General features: G+C 38.4%; 1 protein-coding gene across 1 annotated transcript in view; it reads right to left on the bottom strand.

Moving 5' to 3' along the window:
* Window positions 1-23001, bottom strand: part of LOC122702002 (phospholipid-transporting ATPase ABCA3-like) — a 267396-nt gene that overhangs the window by 3028 nt on the left and 241367 nt on the right. The window contains exons 27-29 of the mRNA XM_043915524.1: window positions 5557-5744; window positions 4532-4702; window positions 3890-4080 (exon numbers count right to left, since the gene is read on the bottom strand). Coding sequence (XP_043771459.1) covers window positions 3890-4080; window positions 4532-4702; window positions 5557-5744 — 550 coding nt within the window. The remainder of the gene's footprint in view (window positions 1-3889; window positions 4081-4531; window positions 4703-5556; window positions 5745-23001) is intronic.

Here is a 23001-nt window from a genome sequence, read left to right as displayed (position 1 = left end):
TTTTATGGTGCCTGTTTTTTTGTTGTTGTTATTGTATTTTTCATTTTCTTTTTGCATTGTACAACTAATTTCACTTGGTTGTCTTTCTGTGTGTTCATGTAGTTCATTAAATATCTTTAAAAGGATTGTTCTAAATTCCTTGTCAGACAGCCCACAGATCTCCATTTCTTTAAGGAGTTTCATTAGTTTCTTTGGGTAGTGTTATGTATACCTGACTCTCTGTGGTCCTTGATTCCTTGAGTTTGTATCCACTTTTGATAAGTAGTCTCCTCTTGTCGAGTTTACAGACTCACTTCAGCAGGGACACACCTTCACTCATCAGCTCAGCTAGAGGTTTGGACTGTTTGTGTGGCAGCGTCCAGGGGCAGGCAGTCTTGCTAACAGGGTCTTGGCTTGGGCAAGTACACTGCTTGTGATCTGAGGTTGAAGGTGGGTGGGTGGGTAGGGCTATTGTCTGATTTCTGTGGCTGAACTGACCTTCCAGCTGAGCTGTTCAAGCATAGTGGCTGGATAGGCTCCCTGGATGGGCAAGACTCATGACTACAGGCTACCACTTCACAGTCTAGTGGTGACATTAACTGAGATCTATAATCACCTCTGGCCTGTTGAGGTACAGGCTGTGCTCCCGGGAAGGGTAAGACCACTCTTTGACTCCATGATTGGGCAAGGCTGGACACAATTGCTCTTGGGGAAGGGGTTCATATTGTGCTCCCTGACTGGATGGTGCCAATTTCTGGTCTCTATGTTCAGGTGGGACCACAGACAGGGCTTTATCTTTAGATGAGGCCTCAGGCTGTGCTCATGATTATACTGGAAAATTAACTGCACTCAAAGTTGGGTAGGACAGCAGGCCAGCCTTCACAATCTAGTAGGCTGTTGGTTGTGCTTCATTGCTGGCTAAGGCTACAGGCTGGGCTACTTTGAAGAGGGCCGCCAGTTATATTCCACAGTTGTATGGGCTCGAGGCTGTACTCTGTGGTCAGACAGGGTCACTGTCTGGGCTCTGTCTTCAAGTCAGGCCCTAGGCTATGCTCCATGAATGGGCAGAGTCACTGACTGGATTTTTTACACGAGCAAATCCATATGCTGTGTTCTGCAATTGAGCAAAGCTATAATTCTGGGCTCTGCAGGTGGGCAATATCATAGGCTAGATTCCAAGGCCATCCAAGGCCATCCTGGTGATGTATGGCCAGAGGCTATACTTAACAGTTGGGCAAGACTGTTGGTTTGGCTCCCAACCAGGCATGTCTGTAGAATGGGCTTAACAGATGCTCAAATTCACTGGCCAGGCTTTTTGGTCAGGTGGGTTGGAAGCTATACTCAGAAGTTGGGTAGAGCTGTGAATTTGCTTCTCTTCCCAGACAGGGCCATGGAACAGGCTCCATAGCTGATAGGGTTTGTTGGCTGGGGACCCAAATCAGGCAGACCTGCCCTTTGAGCTCTTTGGTCAGATAAGGCTGAAGTGCAGCTATAGGTTGGTCTCATGGTTCTTCCTAAATTTTCTGGCCAGGCTTACTGGTTAGAGGAAACTAGAGGCTATACTCAGCAGATGGTCAGGGGCTTTGAATCTACTTCTCTAGTCAGCAGGGCTATAGAATGACTCTACACCTGATACAGCTAATTGGCTAGGGACTCAAATCTGGTAGAAGTACCCTCCAAGCTCTCACACCAGACATGGCCACCAGTTCTGCTTTGCAGATGAGCAGAGCCATTGGCCTGGAACTCTACTCCAATGCTGTTGCAAGGAAGAATGTGGTTTTGCTAAGATCTGAGTGCTCAGTGCTTGAGGCACTGGCCCTCTTCTCTGTCTTTATATAGTCTCAAGTGGTAAAGTCTCACAGGTTCACCCAGTGATTCTTGAGAGTTAAGACCCAAGTGGGCCTCCAAAGAAGCATTCTGCAACTGGGGGACCTGATGAACACCACTGACTCTCTTTTCCCAAGTGGAGAAACTGCAGGTCTAAGGGAGGGTTGATACAGTCAGTGTATAGCTCCTCCTCTTACTCTTCTCATATCTCTCTTGGTTTCTATTGCCCAGGAGGTTGCTTCAACCTTACCACCAGGTTCTGGGATTTTCATAATGGTATCTTGTCTACAGATAGTTACTAGTTGGTCTTCTTATGAATATGATCTTCCCAACTGATGTTGGGAATGACCTACGTTGCCATCTTTATATCACTCTCAATATTATAAGTTTGACTCATGCTGTTACATATAGTTATTCATTCATCTCCACTTCTTCACAGTGGTAATCTGGTATACGATTATTCCATAACTTATTTTCCATTCAACTGCTGGCAGGTATAATGTGAATATCATTGATTTAAATATTTTATTTATCTCATGGCACAGGTGGATGCAAGTATAATAACATAAGGAACAGCCACCTTCAGTTGAAAATGTTCCTCAAATCACATTTCTATTAAAGTTTTTGTGTCCACATCCTCAAGGATAGGTCTCTGATGTTTAGTGTCTCTTCTTTAAGACTTGTCTTAGAGAAAGTTTCTAGGACAGCATACAGTAAATGAGACTTTCTGTTCACAGCTTTTCTTTGTAGTGATTTAGGCACTATATCTCAGAAATATTTGCTGAATGAATGCATAAATGAGTATTAAACTTAATAGACTATTAATAACAACACTGAGGTAATTCTATTTCCCATACATCTGTTCCCCAGATCTGCTCTATCTTCTATTTCTTTTTATTTTCTGCTCTCCATTCTTTTTTTTTTTTTTCTGCTCTCCATTCTTACTGTGTAATCAATCAGGCTATTTTCTATTGCTTGGAAGATAAACTTCCAACTCCTCAGCCTGACACACAATGGGGATGTCTGTGATATCTTGCTCAGCATAGCAGAATGGAAACTAAGATGAAAAAGCAGAATTAATAAAAGTCTTATCATGTTTCTTCTTCATATTTAGGAAGGAAAGATAAGAGATAGAAAAAAATAATTGCTGTCTCTGGCATTGTACCATATAGTCAAAAAAATGTTTATTGAATATAGCATGAAGAAGTGCTAGTCTTGCAAAGAAAAAAAAGTTTAGTGGTTCTTGTTTGAATTTCAGTTTCATAACTTGATTGGGACAGCAAAAGACCATAGCTATATTTTTCAGTGTGAGGTAAAAAACCTTAAAACTTTTCATGAGTGATATTATGGAAAGAATTGTGTCATTTCCCACCCCCCACTTCCACCCCCACCAAATTCATTTGCTGAAGCCCTAACCCCAGTTGATTGTGTTTGGTCATCTGTCCTTTAAGGAAGTAACTAATGATAAATGAGGTCATAAGGGTGGTACCTGGATCCACTATGGCTGATGTCTTTATAAGAAGAGTAAGAGACACCAGGCATGGATACACACAGAAAAAAAAAAAGCTGTCTGATGACACAGTGAGAGAAGGAGGCCATCTGTGGGCCAAAAAGAGAGGCCTCAGGAGAAACCAGATCTCCTGAAATCTTGATACTGAACTTCTAATCTCAAAACTGTGAGAAAATAAATTTCTGCCATTATGCCAGTCAGTCTGTGGTATCTTATTATAGCAGCCCTACTGGACTAATACAGATTATATTTACTAAAAATTGAGAATTATGTTCAAACATGATTTTAGGTATATAGGTCATATGGACAGCTCTAATGTCACAACTACCTTACTAGTTAATATACACCAAGATATTGGTGAATACTTCTGTTCTTTGTGCAAACTTCTTAGCACAACCAAACATAAAAAGTTTAAAAGAACAAGCATTCCAAAAATAATTCAACATGGAAGGGCAATTAATATCAATAATTCACAAGAAATAGTTACTGGAGATATGCAGCACATGGATGGTGAGAACAATAAATATGATTTAACACATCTATATCAAAGCTAACCCAACCAACCAAGTTTACCTGGGAAAGTTGTTTCCATAAAAGTTTTAAAATCCTCTAATTTGTTCTCTTTTTCATCAGTATTGATCTTGACTTTTAGGATGTAGACATTGCCAAATTTGTTCTTGAGATGCTGAGGGCTGCCCAGGCACATGAACTTTCCCTTCACCATGATGGCCAACTTAGTACAAAGAGCATCGCATTCCTCCATACTAGTAGAACAAAACACCAAAATGATGTGAAGCTTTAAAACATCTCTATCAGAAGATATTCTATAGTTCAAATATCCAGTATTTTGTGACCCTCTTTGAAAATGGAAGTTTCATCTGCCCCTCATCAACATCATGGCATATTTTAAAATTCAAAGTAGTAAGATCATCTACAGGATATAATGTACAGCACATGGAATATAGCCAATATTTTTAATAACTTCAAATGGAGTATAATCTATAAAAATATTGAATCACGAAGTTGCACACTTGAAACTAATATAATATTGTAAATCAACTGCACTTTAATTTTTTAAAAAGTAGTAAAAGACCAGATCCTCAAATGGAACAGTTCCTGAACTTCCTGCCTTCTCATCTCAATGAAAACTCCTTCCCATAGGTCATACCGTTATAACTCTTCTAACCCTTAACCAAGCCTCCCAGTCAGCTGCACCTGTGAGATGTTATGATGATTGCTTTGCCACTTTCACGTGTCTGTGTCACTGCATTCCAGAGAAGGCGCCGGGCTACTGGGTCCATACCAGTTGATGGCTCATCCAGGAAGACGACTGAGGGGTTTCCCATGAGGGCAATAGCAGTACTCAGTCTACGCTTGTTTCCTCCACTTCATAGTTAAGGAAGGAGAGAGAAAGCAGAAACAGAGATGGGTATATGCGACAGCAGTTTAATACATCAAAAACATATATTTAATATATATCCATTATTTACAGGAAACAATTAAATTATTTCCAAAATGCTGAGTCATAGGAAACATTCAAGATATTAAAAATGCTGATTGCATATCATTCAACCAAGGCATTGCACTTCCCATGTGGCACTAGTGATAAAGAACTGCTTGCCAATGCAAGAGATTTAAGAGACATGAGTTTGATCCCTGGGTCGGGAAGATCCCTTGGAGGAGGACATGGCAACCCACTCCAGTATTCTCGCCTGAAGAACCTCATTGACAGAGGAGTCTGGTGGGCTATAGTCAATAGGGTAACAACGAGTGGAACACACATGCATGCAAACCAAGGCATCAGATCCAAATGCAAATATATAAATCAAGTCATTTTCATTTGAAATGTAGAAAGGTGACTTTTGTATACCAGAGTTCCTTTAGATTCCCAGACATATAAACAATATATTTACCAGGCCAATACAAAGAATTTTACATGGTCCTTGAGAGACAAAGAACAGAGAATAAGGGAGAGAGATGCTTTCATTTATAATTCAATGACTACATTTGCAATTGAACCAGGATTGTGTTTCATCTCTGCAAGGGAAAATTGTGATACTAATTAGGTCTGCTTTATTGCTGATATCCCAGTACTGGCAAGGCATTAGATTATTTCCTAGTCATTGCTTCTGTTTGTCAGTGGAACTCTGGCTAGATTGTGGGCACTGATTCCAAAGATTGGAATCAGTAGAAGGCTCCTCAATATTAGCTGAAATGAGAGCATCAGTATGATATCTCACCTGTAAGTGTAAATATACTTGTCAGCATAGGATTCCAGATTCAGTGCTTGCATTGACTTCTTTATATAATTGTTAATTTTGGTCTCAGGAATCCCCCACAATCTGGCATACATGATCATTATTTCTCGAGCAGTCATGTAATCCAGTAAGGCGTCAAACTGTGGGCAGTAACCAATTTTTGATCTTACCTAAAATAAAAGAACAACAATGGACATAAGTCAACTATATCTCACTGAGCATATAGTATACACAAATAACATAGAAGACCTGACACTTTCCAGCCCATGCCTCTAAGAAGGTTATAAGCCAGAGTTTTAGTAAATAATTTCTTTCTCAGTGATTACAGAGTCATTGCTGTTATAAGCTATTGTCATGTATTAAAATTAAAACTTTGACAACCCTAAAAAGTAAAAGAGATCTAAATCAATTGTGATGTCCAGTATTGATAACTGGATGGCTATTTGTGAACTTTGGTATCTTATTTTCTCTAATAAATCTTCATTAGTTTAGCCCCAAGAGATTTCAGGATTTCATAATCAAAGACTGCCATAGAAGGAGAGCCTGGGCAGTTATACCTAGGCTAGACTCAGTGATATCCTACTTTTTGGTAGTGATGGTAAATGGACTACAAGTAGGGTCCTCCATCTCTCTGTTATATGCAATATTAGTTTGTGAGAATCATCTAATGAGCAGAATTGGGATCCTAGCTCTTATTTCAGTCACATATTAGTCATGAAAGAAGTCTGAACATATTATAAAAATTTTATAATATTCAGAGAAAATATCTGACAACATGGAATTAAATTAAAAATCAATAATAAAGCAAATATTTTAGAAACTTCAATATTTTTCATATTTCAAAATGAATTTCTAAGACTACATCCTTAATTCATGAGCTGAAAAGCTCAATTTACCTTGCAAAATATTTTGAACCTATGGGATATAGGCCACTTTAAACAACAGAGTAACAAATGAGTTTAAGTCAATGATTAAACTATTAACATAATAACATATTTGTAAAAATCAGATTCAAAGGATTCTGGGAAGATAGCTGAGTAGGGAGCACCAAGAATTTATCTCTGTCTAATAAAATTATTTTGGGACTCTATAGTCTACTGAAAGCTCTAGGGGAAGATTTGGACTGTAAATTGTGGTTAATTGCAGTCAATTTCAGTTGTTAGCATACTAGCGTCTACCATCCTCCATCCGCACACCAAGTCACATTTGTGCATAAATTCTTGAAGCAGCTTTTACACAGCTAGGAGGAGATAGGATGAGCAAACAAGATCCTGTCCTCCAAATAAAGGGCATCTGTGCTCTAATTGCTTATTGCTGCTTCTGATTGTAGAGGTACAGACCAACAAGAAAGCATGAGCCAACTAAAACTAAATAATCAGGCACTACCCCTAAAAACAAACAAACAAACAAACCAAAAAAAAAAACAACTGATGTAAATCTTCTAGACAGATACTTTAAAGTGACTATCTTAAAGGTGTTCAAGGAATTAAAAAAAGATGTGGAGAAAGTCAAGAAAATTATGAACAAAATGGAAGTACAATAAAGAGACAGAAACTATAAAGAGAAACTAAAATAAATTTTGGATTTGTTAAGCGCAACAACTAATTGAAATGAAAAATTCACTAAAAGGATTCAAAGGCAGATTAGAGTAGGCAGAATAATCAGCAGACAAAGATATGACAATGCAACATGGAAAAGAAAGCAAAAAGAATTAAAGAACAGTAGATTGAGCCTAAGGGACATTTGAAGCCATTAAGTGGATGAACATACGCACTGTAGGTGTCCTGAAGAAGAGAGTAAGAAAAGGACAGAGAGAATATTTGGATAAATGATACTAAAACTTCTCACATTTGAATACAAACATCCAAGAAGATCAAAGATTCAAAGGAGATGAATTCAAAGAGAACCACACCAAGACACATTAAAATCAAGGTTTCCAAAACCATAGACAAAAAAAGAATCTTGAAACCTGTAAAAGAAATGAGACCAATCATATACATGGAATCCTCGATAAGATCATGAGCATGTTTCCCATCAGAAATTTTGGAGGTCGGAAGGCAGTGGGCCAAAAGTACTCAAAGTGCTTTAAAAAAAACTGTCAACAGAAATCCTATATCTGGCAAAACTGCCTTTCTTTTTTTTTTTTTTTTTTTTTAATTTTTTTATTAGTTGGAGGCTAATTACTTCACAACATTTCAGTGGGTTTTGTCATACATTGATATGAATCAGCCATGGAGTTACAAATATTCCCCATCCCGATCCCCCCTCCCACCTCCCTCTCCACCCGATTCCTCTGGGTCTTCCCAGTGTACCAGGCCCGAGCACTTGTCTCATGCATCCCACCTGGGCTGGTGATCTGTTTCACCATAGATAGTATACATGCTATTCTTTTGAAACATCCCACCCTCACCTTCTCCCACAGAGTTCAAAAGTCTGTTCTGTATTTCTGTGTCTCTTTTTCTGTTTTGCATATAGGGTTATCGTTACCATCTTTCTAAATTCCATATATATGTGTTAGTATGCTGTAATGTTCTTTATCTTTCTGGCTTACTTCACTCTGTATAAGGGGCTCCAGTTTCATCCATCTCATTAGGACTGGTTCAAATGAATTCTTTTTGACGGCTGAGTAATATTCCATGGTGTATATGTACCACAGCTTCCTTATCCATTCATCTGCTGATGGGCATCTAGGTTGCTTCCATGTCCTGGCTATTATAAACAGTGCTGTGATGAACATTGGGGTGCACGTGTCTCTTTCAGATCTGGTTTCCTCAGTGTGTATGCCCAGAAGTGGTATTGCTGGGTCATGTGGCAGTTCTATTTCCAGTTTTTTAAGAAATCTCCACACTGTTTTCCATAGTGGCTGTACTAGTTTGCATTCCCACCAACAGTGTAAGAGGGTTCCCTTTTCTCCACACCCTCTCCAGCATTTATTGCTTGTAGACTTTTGGATAGCAGCCATCCTGACTGGTGTGTAATGGTACCTCATTGTGGTTTTGATTTGCATTTCTCTAATAATGAGTGATGTTGAGCACCTTTTCATGTGTTTGTTAGCCATCTGTATGTCTTCTTTGGAGAAATGTCTGTTTAGTTCTCTGGCCCATTTTTTGATTGGGTCATTTATTTTTCTGGAATTGAGCTGCAGGAGTTGCTTGTATATTTTTGAGATTAATCCTTTGTCTGTTTCTTCATTTGCTATTATTTTCTCCCAATCTGACGGCTCTCTTTTCACCTTACTTATAGTTTCTTTTGTAGTGCAAAAGCTTTTAAGTTTCATTAGATCCCATTTGTTTAGTTTTGCTTTTATTTCCAATATTCTGGGAGGTGGGTCATAGAGGATCTTGCTGTGATTTATGTCGGAGAGTGTTTTGCCTATGTTCTCCTCTAGGAGTTTTATAGTTTCTGGTCTTACATTTAGATCTTTAATCCATTTTGAGTTTATTTTTGTGTATGGTGTTAGAAAGTGTTCTAGTTTCATTCTTTTGCAAGTGGTTGACCAGTTTTCCCAGCACCACTTGTTAAAGAGGTGGTCTTTTTTCCATTGTATATCCTTGCCTCCTTTGTCAAAGATAAGGTGTCCATAGGTTCGTGGATTTATCTCTGGGCTTTCTATTCTGTTCCATTGGTCTATATTTCTGTCTTTGTGCCAGTACCACACTGTCTTGATGACTGTGGCTTTGTAGTAGAGTCTGAAGTCAGGCAGGTTGATTCCTCCAGTTCCATTCTTCTTTCTCAAGATTACTTTGGCTATTCGAGGTTTTTTGTATTTCCATACAAATTGTGAAATTATTTGGTCTAGTTCTGTGAAAAATACCGTTGGTAGCTTGATAGGGATTGCATTGAATCTATAGATTGCTTTGGGTAGAATAGCCATTTTGACAATATTGATTCTTCCAATCCATGAACATGGTATGTGTCTCCATCTGTGTCCTCTTTGATGACAAACCCACAGCAAGCATCACCCTCAATGGTGAAAAATTGAAAGCATTTCCCCTGAAATCAGGAACAAGACAAGGGTGCCCACTCTCACCACTACTGTCCAACATAGTGTTGGAAGTTTTGGCCACAGCAATCAGAGCAGAAAAAGAAGTAAAAGGAATCCAGATAGGAAAAGAAGAAGTGAAACTCTCGCTGTTTGCAGATGATATGATCCTCTACATAGAAAACCCTAAAGACTCTACCAGAAAATTACTAGAACTAATCAATGAATATAGTAAAGTTGCAGGATATAAAATTAACACACAGAAATCCCTTGCATTCCTACATACTAACAATGAAAAAACAGAAAGAGAAATTAAGGAAACAATACCATTCACCATTGCAACAAAAAGAATAAAATACTTAGGAGTATATCTACCTAAAGAAACAAAAGACCTATACATAGAAAACTATAAAACACTGATGAAAGAAATCAAAGAGGACACAAAACTGCCTTTCAAAAGTAAGGGAGAAATTGAAGCATTCACAGATTAACAAAGACTGAGGAAATTTGTTACTGTTAGATCTGCCCTCCAAGAAATGTTACAGGGAGTTTTGCAGGGTAAAATTAAAGGACACCAAGGTGTAACTCGAGGCAATATGAAAGAATAAATATTTCAATTAATGTAAATATATGAGCAATTACTATTGACAATAGCTAATACAACACAAATTTATAACTCATTTTTTTTCTACATGATTTAAAAGGTCAATATATATTTAAATTACTAGTCTAATAGTAATTATAACTATAATTACAAAACTTTGTTTTGTAAATTCACATTTTATTTTCTACATATCATTATAAAAGACTCTGGGTTGGAATGATCCCCTGAAGAAGGGCATGGCAACCCACTCCAGTATTCTTGCCTGGGCAATTCCATGGATAGAGGAGCCTGGTGGGCTATAGTCCATGGGGTCGCAAAGAGTCAGACACAACTGAAGCAACTTAGCATGCACACACATGAAAGACTAATTCATTGTTCACACAATGTATAAAGATATAATTTTGTGACATCAGCAAAAAATGGATAGAGACAGAACTATAAAGAAGCAAAATAATTGTTATTGAAGTTATGTTGCTATAAATACAATTAGGGTTATAACTTTAGATGTTAAATATAATCAACACAGTAACCACAATGAAAAATAGCTATAGAATATGCACAAAAGGATATAAGAAAGGAATTTAAATATGTTACTGCAAAAAATAAGTGACTTAACACAAGAGAAGAACATAATGTAGGAAGTACAAAGAACAAGAAAGGAAGGACAAAAAAGCAATAAGGCATATAGAAAACTAACAGCAAAATGTCAGAAATAAGTCATGTCTTACCAACAATTACTTTAAATGTATAAATTAAACAAAAAAGGAAGAATAAAAAAGCAATAAGGCATATAGAAAACTAACAGCAAAATGTCAGAAATAAGTCATGTCTTACCAACAATTACTTTAAATGTATAAATTAAACTTTCCAATTCAAAGGCAGAGATTGGCAAAATGGTTAAAACTCACAATCTAATTATATGTTGTTGTGTTATAAGAGACTCACTTTAAATCCAGGACACAAATACAATGAGAGTGAAAGGATGGAAAAAAGACATTCCATGCAAATAGTAACCAAAATGTGGTGACCCAAGAAAGAGCAGATAAAACCGAGGAGGGTCTTGGAATGTAAGAATGGAAAAACCAGACCCTTATCATCCTTCCCTCCCCCATGTTGTAACTATTAGTGGATTTCAAGTCCTTCTGATCAGTATAACCTATCTCCCCTCCTATCTCCCCATAGGGAGAAGGTATTTGCCTTACTCTTCTCCCCACCCAGTATACATGCCTCATCCAATCAGCAAATGACTCACAAGACCCCTATCCCATTCCTTGTACCCTGGGTATAAAAGTGGACTAAAGACCCCTGTTCAATGTCGATTCTCCCTTAAGCTGGCCCACTGTTCTAACAGCGTTGCCCAACCTAATAACCTTTATTTCCCTCTCATTCTGTCTCATGTCTGGAAATTCTTTTCCAACCTGTGCACAGAACACGACACCAAATAGCAGGGTAGTTATGCTTATATCAGACAAAAGAGACTTAAAATATAAAAAAGATTACAAAATACAAAGGACATGATATATTTATAAGGGTTTCAGTGAAGCAAAAAATGTAATAATTATAAATAGCTATCACCTAACAACAGACCATAAAATATATTAAAAGCAAAACTGACAAAATTGAAGGGAGAAATGAACAGTTCTATAATAATAGTGGAATACTTCAGTATTGCACTCATTAATGGATAGAATGATGAGGTGGAACATAAGTAAAGAAATAGAGGATATTAAAACACCACAAGTCAACTAGATTTAACAGACATATACAGAACATTCTAGATTTAACAGATTTACAGACACATACATAACAACAGCATAGATACTGTTTTAACATTCACATGGGACATTTTCCATAATAGAAAATATATTAAGCCATGAATTATTTCCATAGATTCAAAATGACAGCCATGATTTTACCTTCTCAACCACAAGGAGACAAATTTAGAACTCAAAGTACTTTACTTTTGCAAGAGTAAAATGGAAAAATTCACTAATTTTTGGAAATTAAACAATACACTCTTTCAAATGATGGACAAAAGAAGAAATCATGGAAGATGTTGAAAAATACTTAGAGGTGAATTAAAATCAAAACAAAATATACCAAAACTTAAAGGACCCAGTTAAAGAATGCTACAGGATAAATTAGAGCCTTGAACACTTATGTTAAACACCAAGAAAAATCCCAAATCCACAATTTAAATTTATAATTCAAAAAAATAGAACAAGGGTAAACTAAACACAAAACAAACAGAAGGAAGGAAGTAATAAAGATTAGAGCAGAAATACATGCATAGACAACAGAAAAACAATAGAGAAAAATCAATGAAACCAGAATTTAATTACTTGAACAGTTCAACAAAATTAACAAACTTCTAGCTAAATAAACTGAAAAAAGAAAGAGGACTCAAATTACTAAAATCAAGAATAAAAGTGAGAATATTACTATAGAAGTAATTGCTGCTGCTGCTACTGCTAAGTCACTTCAGTCGTGTCCGACTCTGTGAGACCCCATATAGACAGCAGCCCAGCAGGCTCCCCTGTCCCTGGGGTTCTCCAGGCAAGAACACTGGAGTGGGTTGCCATTTCCTTCTCCAATGCATGAAAGTGAAAAGTGAAAGTGAAGTTGCTCAGTCGTGTCCGACTCTTAGTAACCCCATGGACTGCAGCCCACCAGGCTCCTTGGTCCATGGGGTTTTCCAGGCAAGAGTACTGGAGTGGGGTGCCATTGCCCTCTCTGACAGAAGTAAAAAGAACTGTAAAAAGTCCTATGAAAGAAATGGAAGAAATGTACAAATAACTAGAAACATAAGACCTACCAAAACTAAAGCCTAAAGAAACAGAAAATCTGAAAGCACTTATAACTAGGTAAGTAGACTGAAAAGTAATTTTAAAAAATCTGACAAGAAAGCTTTAGACACAACAGCTTTACTGGCAAATACTACTGAGCATTTCAGGAAGAACAAGTATCAGCCCTCTCAAACTCTTCTAAAAATTGAAGAGAAGGGAACAGTTTCTAGTTCTTTCTATAAGATCGCATTATCTTGATACTAAAGCTAGGAAAAGATGATATAATGGGGAAAAAAAAAAAAAAAAACTACAGACCTTATGAACTTTGACATAAAATTTTTAAACAAAAGAGTAGTGAACCAAGTTCACCAGCATATTTAAACAATTATATACCATGATTGTGTGTGATAAGTCACTTCAGTCATGTCTGACTCTTTGCAACCCTATGGACTGTAGCCTGCCAGGCTACTCCATCTATGGGACTTTCCAGGCAAGAATACTGGAGTGGGTTGACATGCCCTCCTCCAGGGGGTCTTCCTAGCCCAGGGATCGAATGTGCATCTCTTGTGTCTCCTGCATTAGCATGCAGGTTCTTTACCACTAGTACCACCTGGGAATGGAACCCCATGACAAATTGAGAATAATCCCTGGAATGCAAGAATTATTCAATATATTAACATCAATCAATGTAACAGGTCATATTAATTTCAAGACTATAATTTATCCTGTAGAATTCTTTAATTGGGTATTATAATTTTTGAAATATTTTGTTTTGATTTTAATTCACCTCTAAATATTTTTCAACATCCTCCATGATTTCTTCTTTTAGTCATCATTTAAGAGAGTGTATTGTTTAATTTCCAAAAATTAGTGAATTTTTCTCTTTTACTCTTGTAGAAGTAAGCTACTTTGAGTTCTAACTTTACCTCATTGTGGTTGAGATGGTAATTGGGATGATGTTTATCATTTTAAACCTTATGGAAACAATTCATGGCTTAATATATTTTCTATTCTGGAAAATGTCCAATGTGAATGTTAAAACAGTATCTATGCTGTTGCTCTTGTGTATATGTTCGTATATATCTGCTAAATCTAGAGTGTTCTGTATATGTCTGTTAAATTTAGTTGGTTATTGTATTTTTAAGTCAGTGCTAAAAAGGATTTGACAAAATTCTACACTCTTTCATGATTAAAACAGCAAAATAGAAATAGAAGGAAACTGCCTCAGCATAATAAAACCGTATGTGAAAAACGCACAACAAACACTCAGTAGTAAAAGGCTGAAAGTATTTCCTCTAAAATCAGGAATAAGACAAAGGTGCCCATTGTCAACTCTCCTATTCAACACATAGTATAAGAGATCATATTGAAATCAATTAGGCAAGACAAAGGAAAAAACACCATGTCAAAACAAAAGAAGTTAAAAAAAAATTAGGGGGTTATTACATGTAGAAAACCCTAAAGATTTCACAAAAAAGCTATTAGAATAAATTAATTCAGCAAAATATCAAGAAGTTTTCATGCAAAAATCATTTGTATTTCTATATGAGAGTCGGACTGTGAAGAAAGCTGAGCGCTGAAAATCTGATGCTTTTGAACTGTGGTGTTGGAGAAGACTCTTGAGAGTCCCTTGGACTGCAAGGAGATCCAACCAGTCCATCCTAAAGGAGATCAGTCCTGGGTGTTCATTCGAAGGACTGATGCTGAAGCTGAAACTCCAATACTTTGGCTACCTCATGCGAAGAGTTGACTCATTGGAAAAGACCCTGATGTTGGAGGGATTGGGGGCAGGAGGAGAAGGGGACGACAGAGGATGAGATGGCTGGATGGCATCACTGACTCAATGGGCATGAGTTTGAGTAAACTCTGGGAGTTTGAGATGGACAGGGAGGCCTGGCGTGCTGCGATTCATGGGGTCACAAAGAGTCGGACACGACTGAGCGACTGAACTGACTGAACTGATGATACCAATAAACAATTTGAAAGGAAATTACAAAGCAATTTTACAGTAGCATCAAATAAAGTAAAATGCTTAGCAATTATCAAAGGTGGAGAAATTTTTGTACAGTGAAAAGCAGTTGCTGAAAGAAAGAAGACATAGATAAATAGAAGCAGCAAATGTTTGTGAATTGAAAGACAATACTGTTATGGAGTCAGTACTACCCAAAGTAATCTACAGATTTATACCATCTCTATCAAAACCTCAAAGGATTTTTCCCCAGAAATAGAAAAAAAAAAAATCATCGTAAAATTAAAATGGAAATTCACAGTTCTCTGAGTAACCAAACCAGTCCTGAAGAAGAACAAAGTTAGAGGATTTACACTTTTGATTTCAAAACTTACTAAAAATTTACACTAATCAAAACATCACAGTACTGCAGAAACATTGGATGACATATTCAGATTGCTGAAAAGATGAAAACCTGTAACCTGGGGGCACAGTTCTTAAGGCATGAGCCCTCCCCTCTCTGCTGGCTGAGAATTAAAGCCACCTTTCTCTTTCCTCCAAACTCTATTTCTGTATTTTTTTATTCAGCTTCAGTGGGCAGAGAAGGCCAAGATTTTGGCCAGCAACAATTCTGGGGGCTCCTCCAGGATCTGAGGGCTTCCCGGGTAGTGCTAGTGGTAAAGAGCCTGCCTGCCAATGCAAGGGACTTAAGGAACGCAGGTTAGATCCTTCAGTTGGGAAGATACCCTGGAGGAGGAAATGTCAATTCACTCCAGTGTTCTTGCCAGGAGAATCCCATGGACAGGCAAGCCTGGTGGACTAGAGTCCATAGGATCACAAAGAGTCAGCTACGACTGAAGCAACTTAGCATGCACCAGGATCTGATCATGGGCAGGTGGCCCTGCAAGGGGTCGAAAGCTGGGTCAAAAACTCAGGATCTCTCCCTCCTTTGAAAGAGCAGAGGGTTGAAGGCTTTTTCTGAGGTCACAGATTCCCTGCCATAGGGCCGTGCCCGGATCACACCCAACCCACTGACTCTACTGGGACTCCAGGCTGTAGAAGAGAATGGGAGTGAGTTTGCCCTTTGCAGCTGCCAAGGTCTCTTTTGCCTTGAGGACACATTTTTTCTTCTCTTGTCTGCATCAACCTGAACTTCCACTCTGAGAAACGCTAAATATTGGGGGATCAGAAAGAGGGCATCTAGTATGGCATGATACCCACTAGCATTTGGTAAATCCCTGAGGTGCACCTTGAGGCCTCCTGATGCTTTCCTTTTGGGGAAGTAATGCAGTTCCCTTTTGGGGGTTTCTCCCTATGGGAGGGGAGCCCTGTTTGTAAGGTGCTACTTTGAAGAATTGTCACAGGCTTAGTGGGACTTGGAAGTGACATTTCGGACAGACCTGCCATTTGGTTTTGGATTTCTGGGCATCTCTGTCATTTCCTTTTTTTTCCAGTGAATTTCCACTAACATGGTTTGGTTTGGTTTGTCTACTTTGGTTTGTGCACACAGACTTCTGACACTAACTTCTTTAGCTAGAATGGGAAGCACTTCCTATAAAGTTTCATCTCAGAGTCCCCTGAGGAAAATTCCTAGGTGACTGGCCGGCCTATAATTATGCAAGTATTTACTTAATTGGAAGTTAAAGGTGATCACACAAAAAAGTTATTTTTTCCAGGTAGCTCTTTTTCTGTTGTTGTTGCATACATTATGTAATTAACTAAGGTGATGAGAAAATAAAAAAACCTGGCTTAGTAACTTTATACAAAAACCTCCTAGGGGGAAACTTACATTTCTCCATGTTTCTGAGATGTAAATGTTCTATCTGATCTTCCTAAATCATTCTATTGTGTGTTTGTTCATGTTAGGCCTGTAAGAGGTCTTTTTATAATTTATTAGTGGCCAAATGATGGCTCCTTCTTTTTTTTTCTTTCCATTTTATTTTATTTATTTATTTATTTGTGGTTTTTGCCATACATTGACATGAATCAGCCATGGATTTACATGTGTTCCCCATCCCGATTCCCCCTCCCACCTCCCTCCCAATCCCATCCCTCTGGGTCTTCCCAGTGCATCAGCCCTGAGCACTTGTCTCATGCATCCAACCTGGGCTGGTGATCTGTTTCACCCTTGATACTATACTTGTTTCAATGTTATTCTCTCAGAATACCCCACCCTCGCCTTCTCCCACAGAGTCCAAAATTCTGTTCTGTACATCTGTGTCTCTTTTTCTGTTTTGCATATAGGGTTATCGTTACCATCTTTTTTTATTTTCTTTTTTTTCCCATTTATTTTTATTAGTTGGAGGCTAATTACTTTACAATATTGCAGTCGTTTTTGCCATACATTGACATGAATCAGCCTTGGGTTTACATGTATTGCCCATCCCGATCCCCCTTCCCACCTCCCTCCCCACCCCACCCCTCTGGGTCTTCCCAGTACACCAGCCCCGAGCATTTGTCTCATGCATCCAACCTGCACTGGTGGATGGTTTCACCCTTGATAATATACATGTTTCGATGCTGTTCTCTCAAAACATCCCACCCCCGCCTTCTCCCACAGAGTCCAAAAGTCTGTTCTGTACATCTGTGTCTCTTTTTCTGTTTTGCATATAGGATTGTCATTACCATCTTTCTAAATCCCATATATATGCATTAGTATATTGTATTGGTCTATCTTTCTGGCTTACTTCACTCTGTATAATGGGCTCCAGTTTCATCCATCTCATTAGAACTGATTCAAATGAATTCTTTTTAATGGCTGAGTAATATTCCATGGTGTATATGTACCACAGCTTCCTTATCCATTCGTCTGCTGATGGGCATCTAGGTTGCTTCCATGTCCTGGCTATTATAAACAGTGCTGCGATGAACACTGGGGTGCACGTGTCTCTCAGATCTGGTTTCCTCGGTGTGTATGCCCAGAAGTGGGATTGCTTGGTCATATCGCAGTTCTATTTCCAGTTTTTTAAGGAATATCCACACTGTTTTCCATAGTGGCTGTACTAGTTTGCATTCCTACCAACAGTGTAAGAGGGTTCCCTTTTCTCCACACCCTCTCCAGCATGTATTGCTTGTAGACTTTTGGATATCAGAAAGCTTTCTTAAATGAACAATGAAAACAAATAGAGGAAAAATAGAATGAGAAAGACTAGAAATCACTTTAAGAAAATTAGAAACACCAAGGGAATATTTCATGCAGAGACAGGCTCAATAAAGGACAAAAAAAGCAAGGAAGTAATGGAAGCAGAAGAGATTAAGAAATGGTGGCAACAGTCATCAAGACAGTGTGGTACTGGCACAAAGACAGAAATACAGACCAATGGAACAGAATAGAAAGCCCAGAGATAAATCCACGAACCTATGGACACCTTATCTTTGACAAAGGAGGCAAGGATATACAATGGAAAAAAGACAACCTCTTTAACAAGTGGTGCTGGGAAAACTGGTCAACCACTTGCAAAAGAATGAAACTAGAACACTTTCTAACACCATACACAAAAATAAACTCAAAATGGATTAAAGATCTAAATGTAAGACCAGAAACTATAAAACTCCTAGAGGAGAACATAGGCAAAACACTCTCCGACATAAATCACAGCAAGATCCTCTATGACCCACCTCCCAGAATATTGGAAATAAAAGCAAAACTAAACAAATGGGATCTAATGAAACTTAAAAGCTTTTGCACTACAAAAGAAACTATAAGTAAGGTGAAAAGACAGCCGTCAGATTGGGAGAAAATAATAGCAAATGAAGAAACAGACAAAGGATTAATCTCAAAAATATACAAGCAACTCCTGCAGCTCAATTCCAGAAAAATAAATGACCCAATCAAAAAGTGGGCCAAAGAACTAAACAGACATTTCTCCAAAGAAGACATACAGATGGCTAACAAACACATGAAAAGGTGCTCAACATCACTCATTATTAGAGAAATGCAAATCAAAACCACAATGAGGTACCATTACACACCAGTCAGGATGGCTGCTATCCAAAAGTCTACAAGCAATAAATGCTGGAGAGGCTGTGGAGAAAAGGGAACCCTCTTACACTGTTGGTGGGAATGCAAACTAGTACAGCCACTATGGAAAACAGTGTGGAGATTCCTTAAAAAACTGGAAATAGAACTGCCATATGACCCAGCAATACCACTTCTGGGCATACACACTGAGGAAACCAGATCTGAAAGAGACACATGCACCCCAATGTTCATCGCAGCACTGTTTATAATAGCCAGGACATGGAAGCAACCTAGATGCCCATCAGCAGATGAATGGATAAGGAAGCTGTGGTACATATATACCATGGAATTTTACTCAGCCGTTAAAAAGAATTCATTTGAACCAGTTCTAATGAGATGGATGAAACTGGAGCCCCTTATACAGAGTGAAGTAAGCCAGAAAGATAAAGAACATTACAGCATACTAACACATATATATGGAATTTAGAAAGATGGTAACGATAACCCTATATGCAAAACAGAAAAAGAGACACAGAAATACAGAACAGACTTTTGAACTCTGTGGGAGAAGGTGAGGGTGGGATGTTTCAAAAGAACAGCATGTATAGTATCTATGGTGAAACAGATCACCAGCCCAGGTGGGATGCATGAGACAAGTGCTCCGGCCTGGTGCACTGGGAAGACCCAGAGGAATCGGGTGGAGAGGGAGGTGGGAGGGGGGATCGGGATGGGGAATAAGTGTAAATCTATGGCTGATTCATATCAATGTATGACAAAACCCACTGAAATGTTGTGAAGTAATTAGCCTCCAACTAATAAAAAAATTAAAAAAAAAAAAAAAGAAATGGTGGCAAGAATACGCAGAAGAACTGTACAAAAACAGCTCTTAATGACCCAGATAACCATGATGGTGTGGTCACTCATGTCAAGTCAGACATCCTGGAGTGTGAAGTCAAGTGCCTTAGGAAACATTACTATGAACAAAGCTAGTGGATGTAATGGAATTCCAGATCAGTTATTACATATCCTAAAAGATGATGCTGTTAAAGTGCCACATTCATTATGGCAGCAAACTTGGAAAATTCTGCAGGAATTGGCCGCAGGAAGGGAAAAGGTCAGTTTTCATTCTAATACCAAAGAAAGGCAATGCCAAAGAAGGTTGAAATTGCTGTACAGTTGCACTCATTTCACATACTAGCAATATTATGCTGAAAATCTATCAAGCTCAGCTTCAGTAGTACATGAATAGAGAAATTCCTGATTTACAAGCTGGATTTAGAAAAGGTAGAGGAACCAGAGATCAAATTGCCAACATCTATTGTATCATTGAAAAAGCAAGGGAATTCCATAAAAATCTACTTTTGCTTCATTGACTACTCTAAAGCCTTTGACTGTGTAGATCACAACAGACTATAGAATACTCTTAAAGAGGTGGGAGTACCAGTACATTACCTGCCTCCTCAGAAATCTGTATGCAGGACAATAAGCAACATGGAACATGAAATTGGACATGGAACAAAGGACTTGTTAAAATTTGGGAAAGGAGTACATCAAGACTGTGTATTGTCACCCTGCTTATTTAACTTATCTGCAGAGTACATCATGCGAAATGCCTGGCTGGACGAAGCACAAGATGGAATCAAGATTGCCAGGAGAAATGTCAATAACCTCAGATATGCAGATGACACCACCCTTATGGCAGAAAGTGCAGAAGAACTGAAGAGCCTCTTGATGAAAGTGAAAGAGGAGAGTGAAATAGTTGGCTTAAAACTCAACATTCAGAAAACTAAGATCATGGCATCTGGTCCCATCACTATGGCAAATAGATGGGGAAACAATGGAAACAGTGACAGACTTTATTTTCTTGGGCTCCAAAATCACTGCAGATGGTGACTGCAGGCATGAAATTAGAAGACGCTTGCTCCTTGGAAGAAAAGCTATGACCAACCTAGACAGCATATTAAAAAGCAGAGACATTACTTTGCCAACAAAGGTCTGTCTACTCAAAGCTATGGTTTTTCCAGTAGTCATGTATGGATGTGAGAGTTGGACTATAAAGAAAGCTGAGTGCCGATGAACTGATGTTTTTGAACTGTGGTGTTGGAGAAGACTCCTGAGAGTCCCCTGGACTTTAAGGAGATCAAACCAGTCCCTCCTAAAGGAAATCAGTCCTGAATATTCATTGGGAAGAGTGATTCTGAAGCTGAAACTCCAATACTTTGGCCACCTGATGTGAAGAACTGACTCATTGGAAAAGACCCTGATGCTGGGAAAGATTGAAGGTGGGAGAAGGAGGGGACAACAGAGGATGAGATGGTTGGATGGCATTACCGACTTGATGGACATGAGTTTGAACAAGTTCTGGGAGTTGGTGATGGACAGGGAAGCCTGTCGTGTTGCAGTCCATGGGGTCGCGAAGAGTTGAACATTACTGAGCAACTGAACTGAACTGAATGCAATACCTGTATTTCCAAATGATGGAACTGACAAAAGGTTCATATTCAAAATATTAAACTGAATACAAAAAATAAACAACCCAATCGAAAAATGGGCAGAAGACTTGAGTAGACATTTCTCCAAAGAAGACATAGAGATGGTCACAGACACATGAAAAGATACTCAACATCAATAATTATTATAGAAACTCAAACTGAAACAACAATAACCTATCAACTCACACTTGTCAGAATGGCCAACATCAAAAAGTCTACAAATAACAGATGTTGGTGAAGATGTGAAGAAGGGGAATCTTTGTACATTGTTAGTGGAAATGTAATTGGTGCAGCCAGTGTGGAAAATTAAAAAGAATTGCCATATGATCCAGCAAATCCATCCCATGGGAATATGTTTGGAAAAAAAATTAAAATTCTAATTCAAAAAGATATATGCACGCCAATATTCATAGCAGCACTAATTACAATAGCCAAGATATTGAAGCAACCCAAATACACACTCTCTCACACAATGGAATATTGCTCTTCCATTTGCAGCAATGCGGATGAACATTGATAAATTATGATTAGTGAAATAAGTGCGACAGAGAACGGCAAATACTATATGATATCCCTAATATGAGGAATCTAAAAAGTAATGTCAATCAATGTATGTAAAAAACAGAAAGATACTTACTTATATAGAAAACAAACTGTGAGTTTCCCTAGTAGCTCAGGTGGTAAAGAATATGCCTGCAATGCAGGAGACTCTGGATTGATTGCTGGGTTGGGAAGATCCCCTGGAGAAAGGATAGGTTACCCACTCCAGTATTTGTGGGAACCATGTTTTACTGCTTTCTTGGAAATGCCTCCTAGAATTTAATTTTACTCATTTCTATTTCCTTGGTTGCTCTTCCCACCCTCCCCCCCTCCCCAACCACAACACCCTGTCCTAAAGCTAGACGTTCTGGCTGACAGATCAGATTTAGTTAGATGCTGTTCTGCACACAGAGCAACCCTCTTATCTTTAAAGACTTTTCTTTACACCTCTCATGTGATTAACTCCATACCTTCAGGAGGAAGTCTTCTTAATCCCTGAGTTCTCGTCTCTGTCTTGCTTTACTGCTCTTAGTTAAAGATTACAAGATAAGTTACCAATAAAATATGCTCTCAGTATGTTCTCAGGGAGTTGCTTCTCTGAGAACTCTCCCTGTGCTGTCTTTCAAAATCCTGTGTGTTTGTGAGAATTATTCAGCGTGAAATCACCACAAGTATTCTTGGCCTTCCCTGGTGGCTCAGATATAAAGAACCTGCCTGCAATGCGGGAGACCTGGGTTTGATCCCTGGGTTGGGAAGATCCCCCGGAGGAGGGCATAGTAACTGACTCCAGTACTCTTGCCTGGAGAATCCCCATGGACAGAGAAGCCTGGCAACTAGTGGTTACCAAATGGGAGGGAGAAATGGGCTGCAGGAAATTAGGGATGTGAGATTAAGAGATACAAACTACTAATAAAATAATAAGCAACAAGGATATGTTGTATAGCACAGAAAACTATAGCCATTTTCTTGTAATAACTTTTAATGGAGTATAATCTCTCAAAATACTGAATTATTATGCTGTGTACCTAAAACTAATATAATATTGAAAATCAACTGTACTTCAATGAAAATAATCAAAGACCTAAATTTCAGACCTGAAACTATAGAATAAAAC

This window comes from Cervus elaphus, chromosome 10 (assembly GCF_910594005.1).
Source record: "Cervus elaphus chromosome 10, mCerEla1.1, whole genome shotgun sequence".
NCBI lineage: Eukaryota > Metazoa > Chordata > Mammalia > Artiodactyla > Cervidae > Cervus > Cervus elaphus.
The sequence above is the reverse complement of the archived record's forward strand: the minus strand, read 5'-3'. Positions and strand labels throughout refer to the sequence as shown.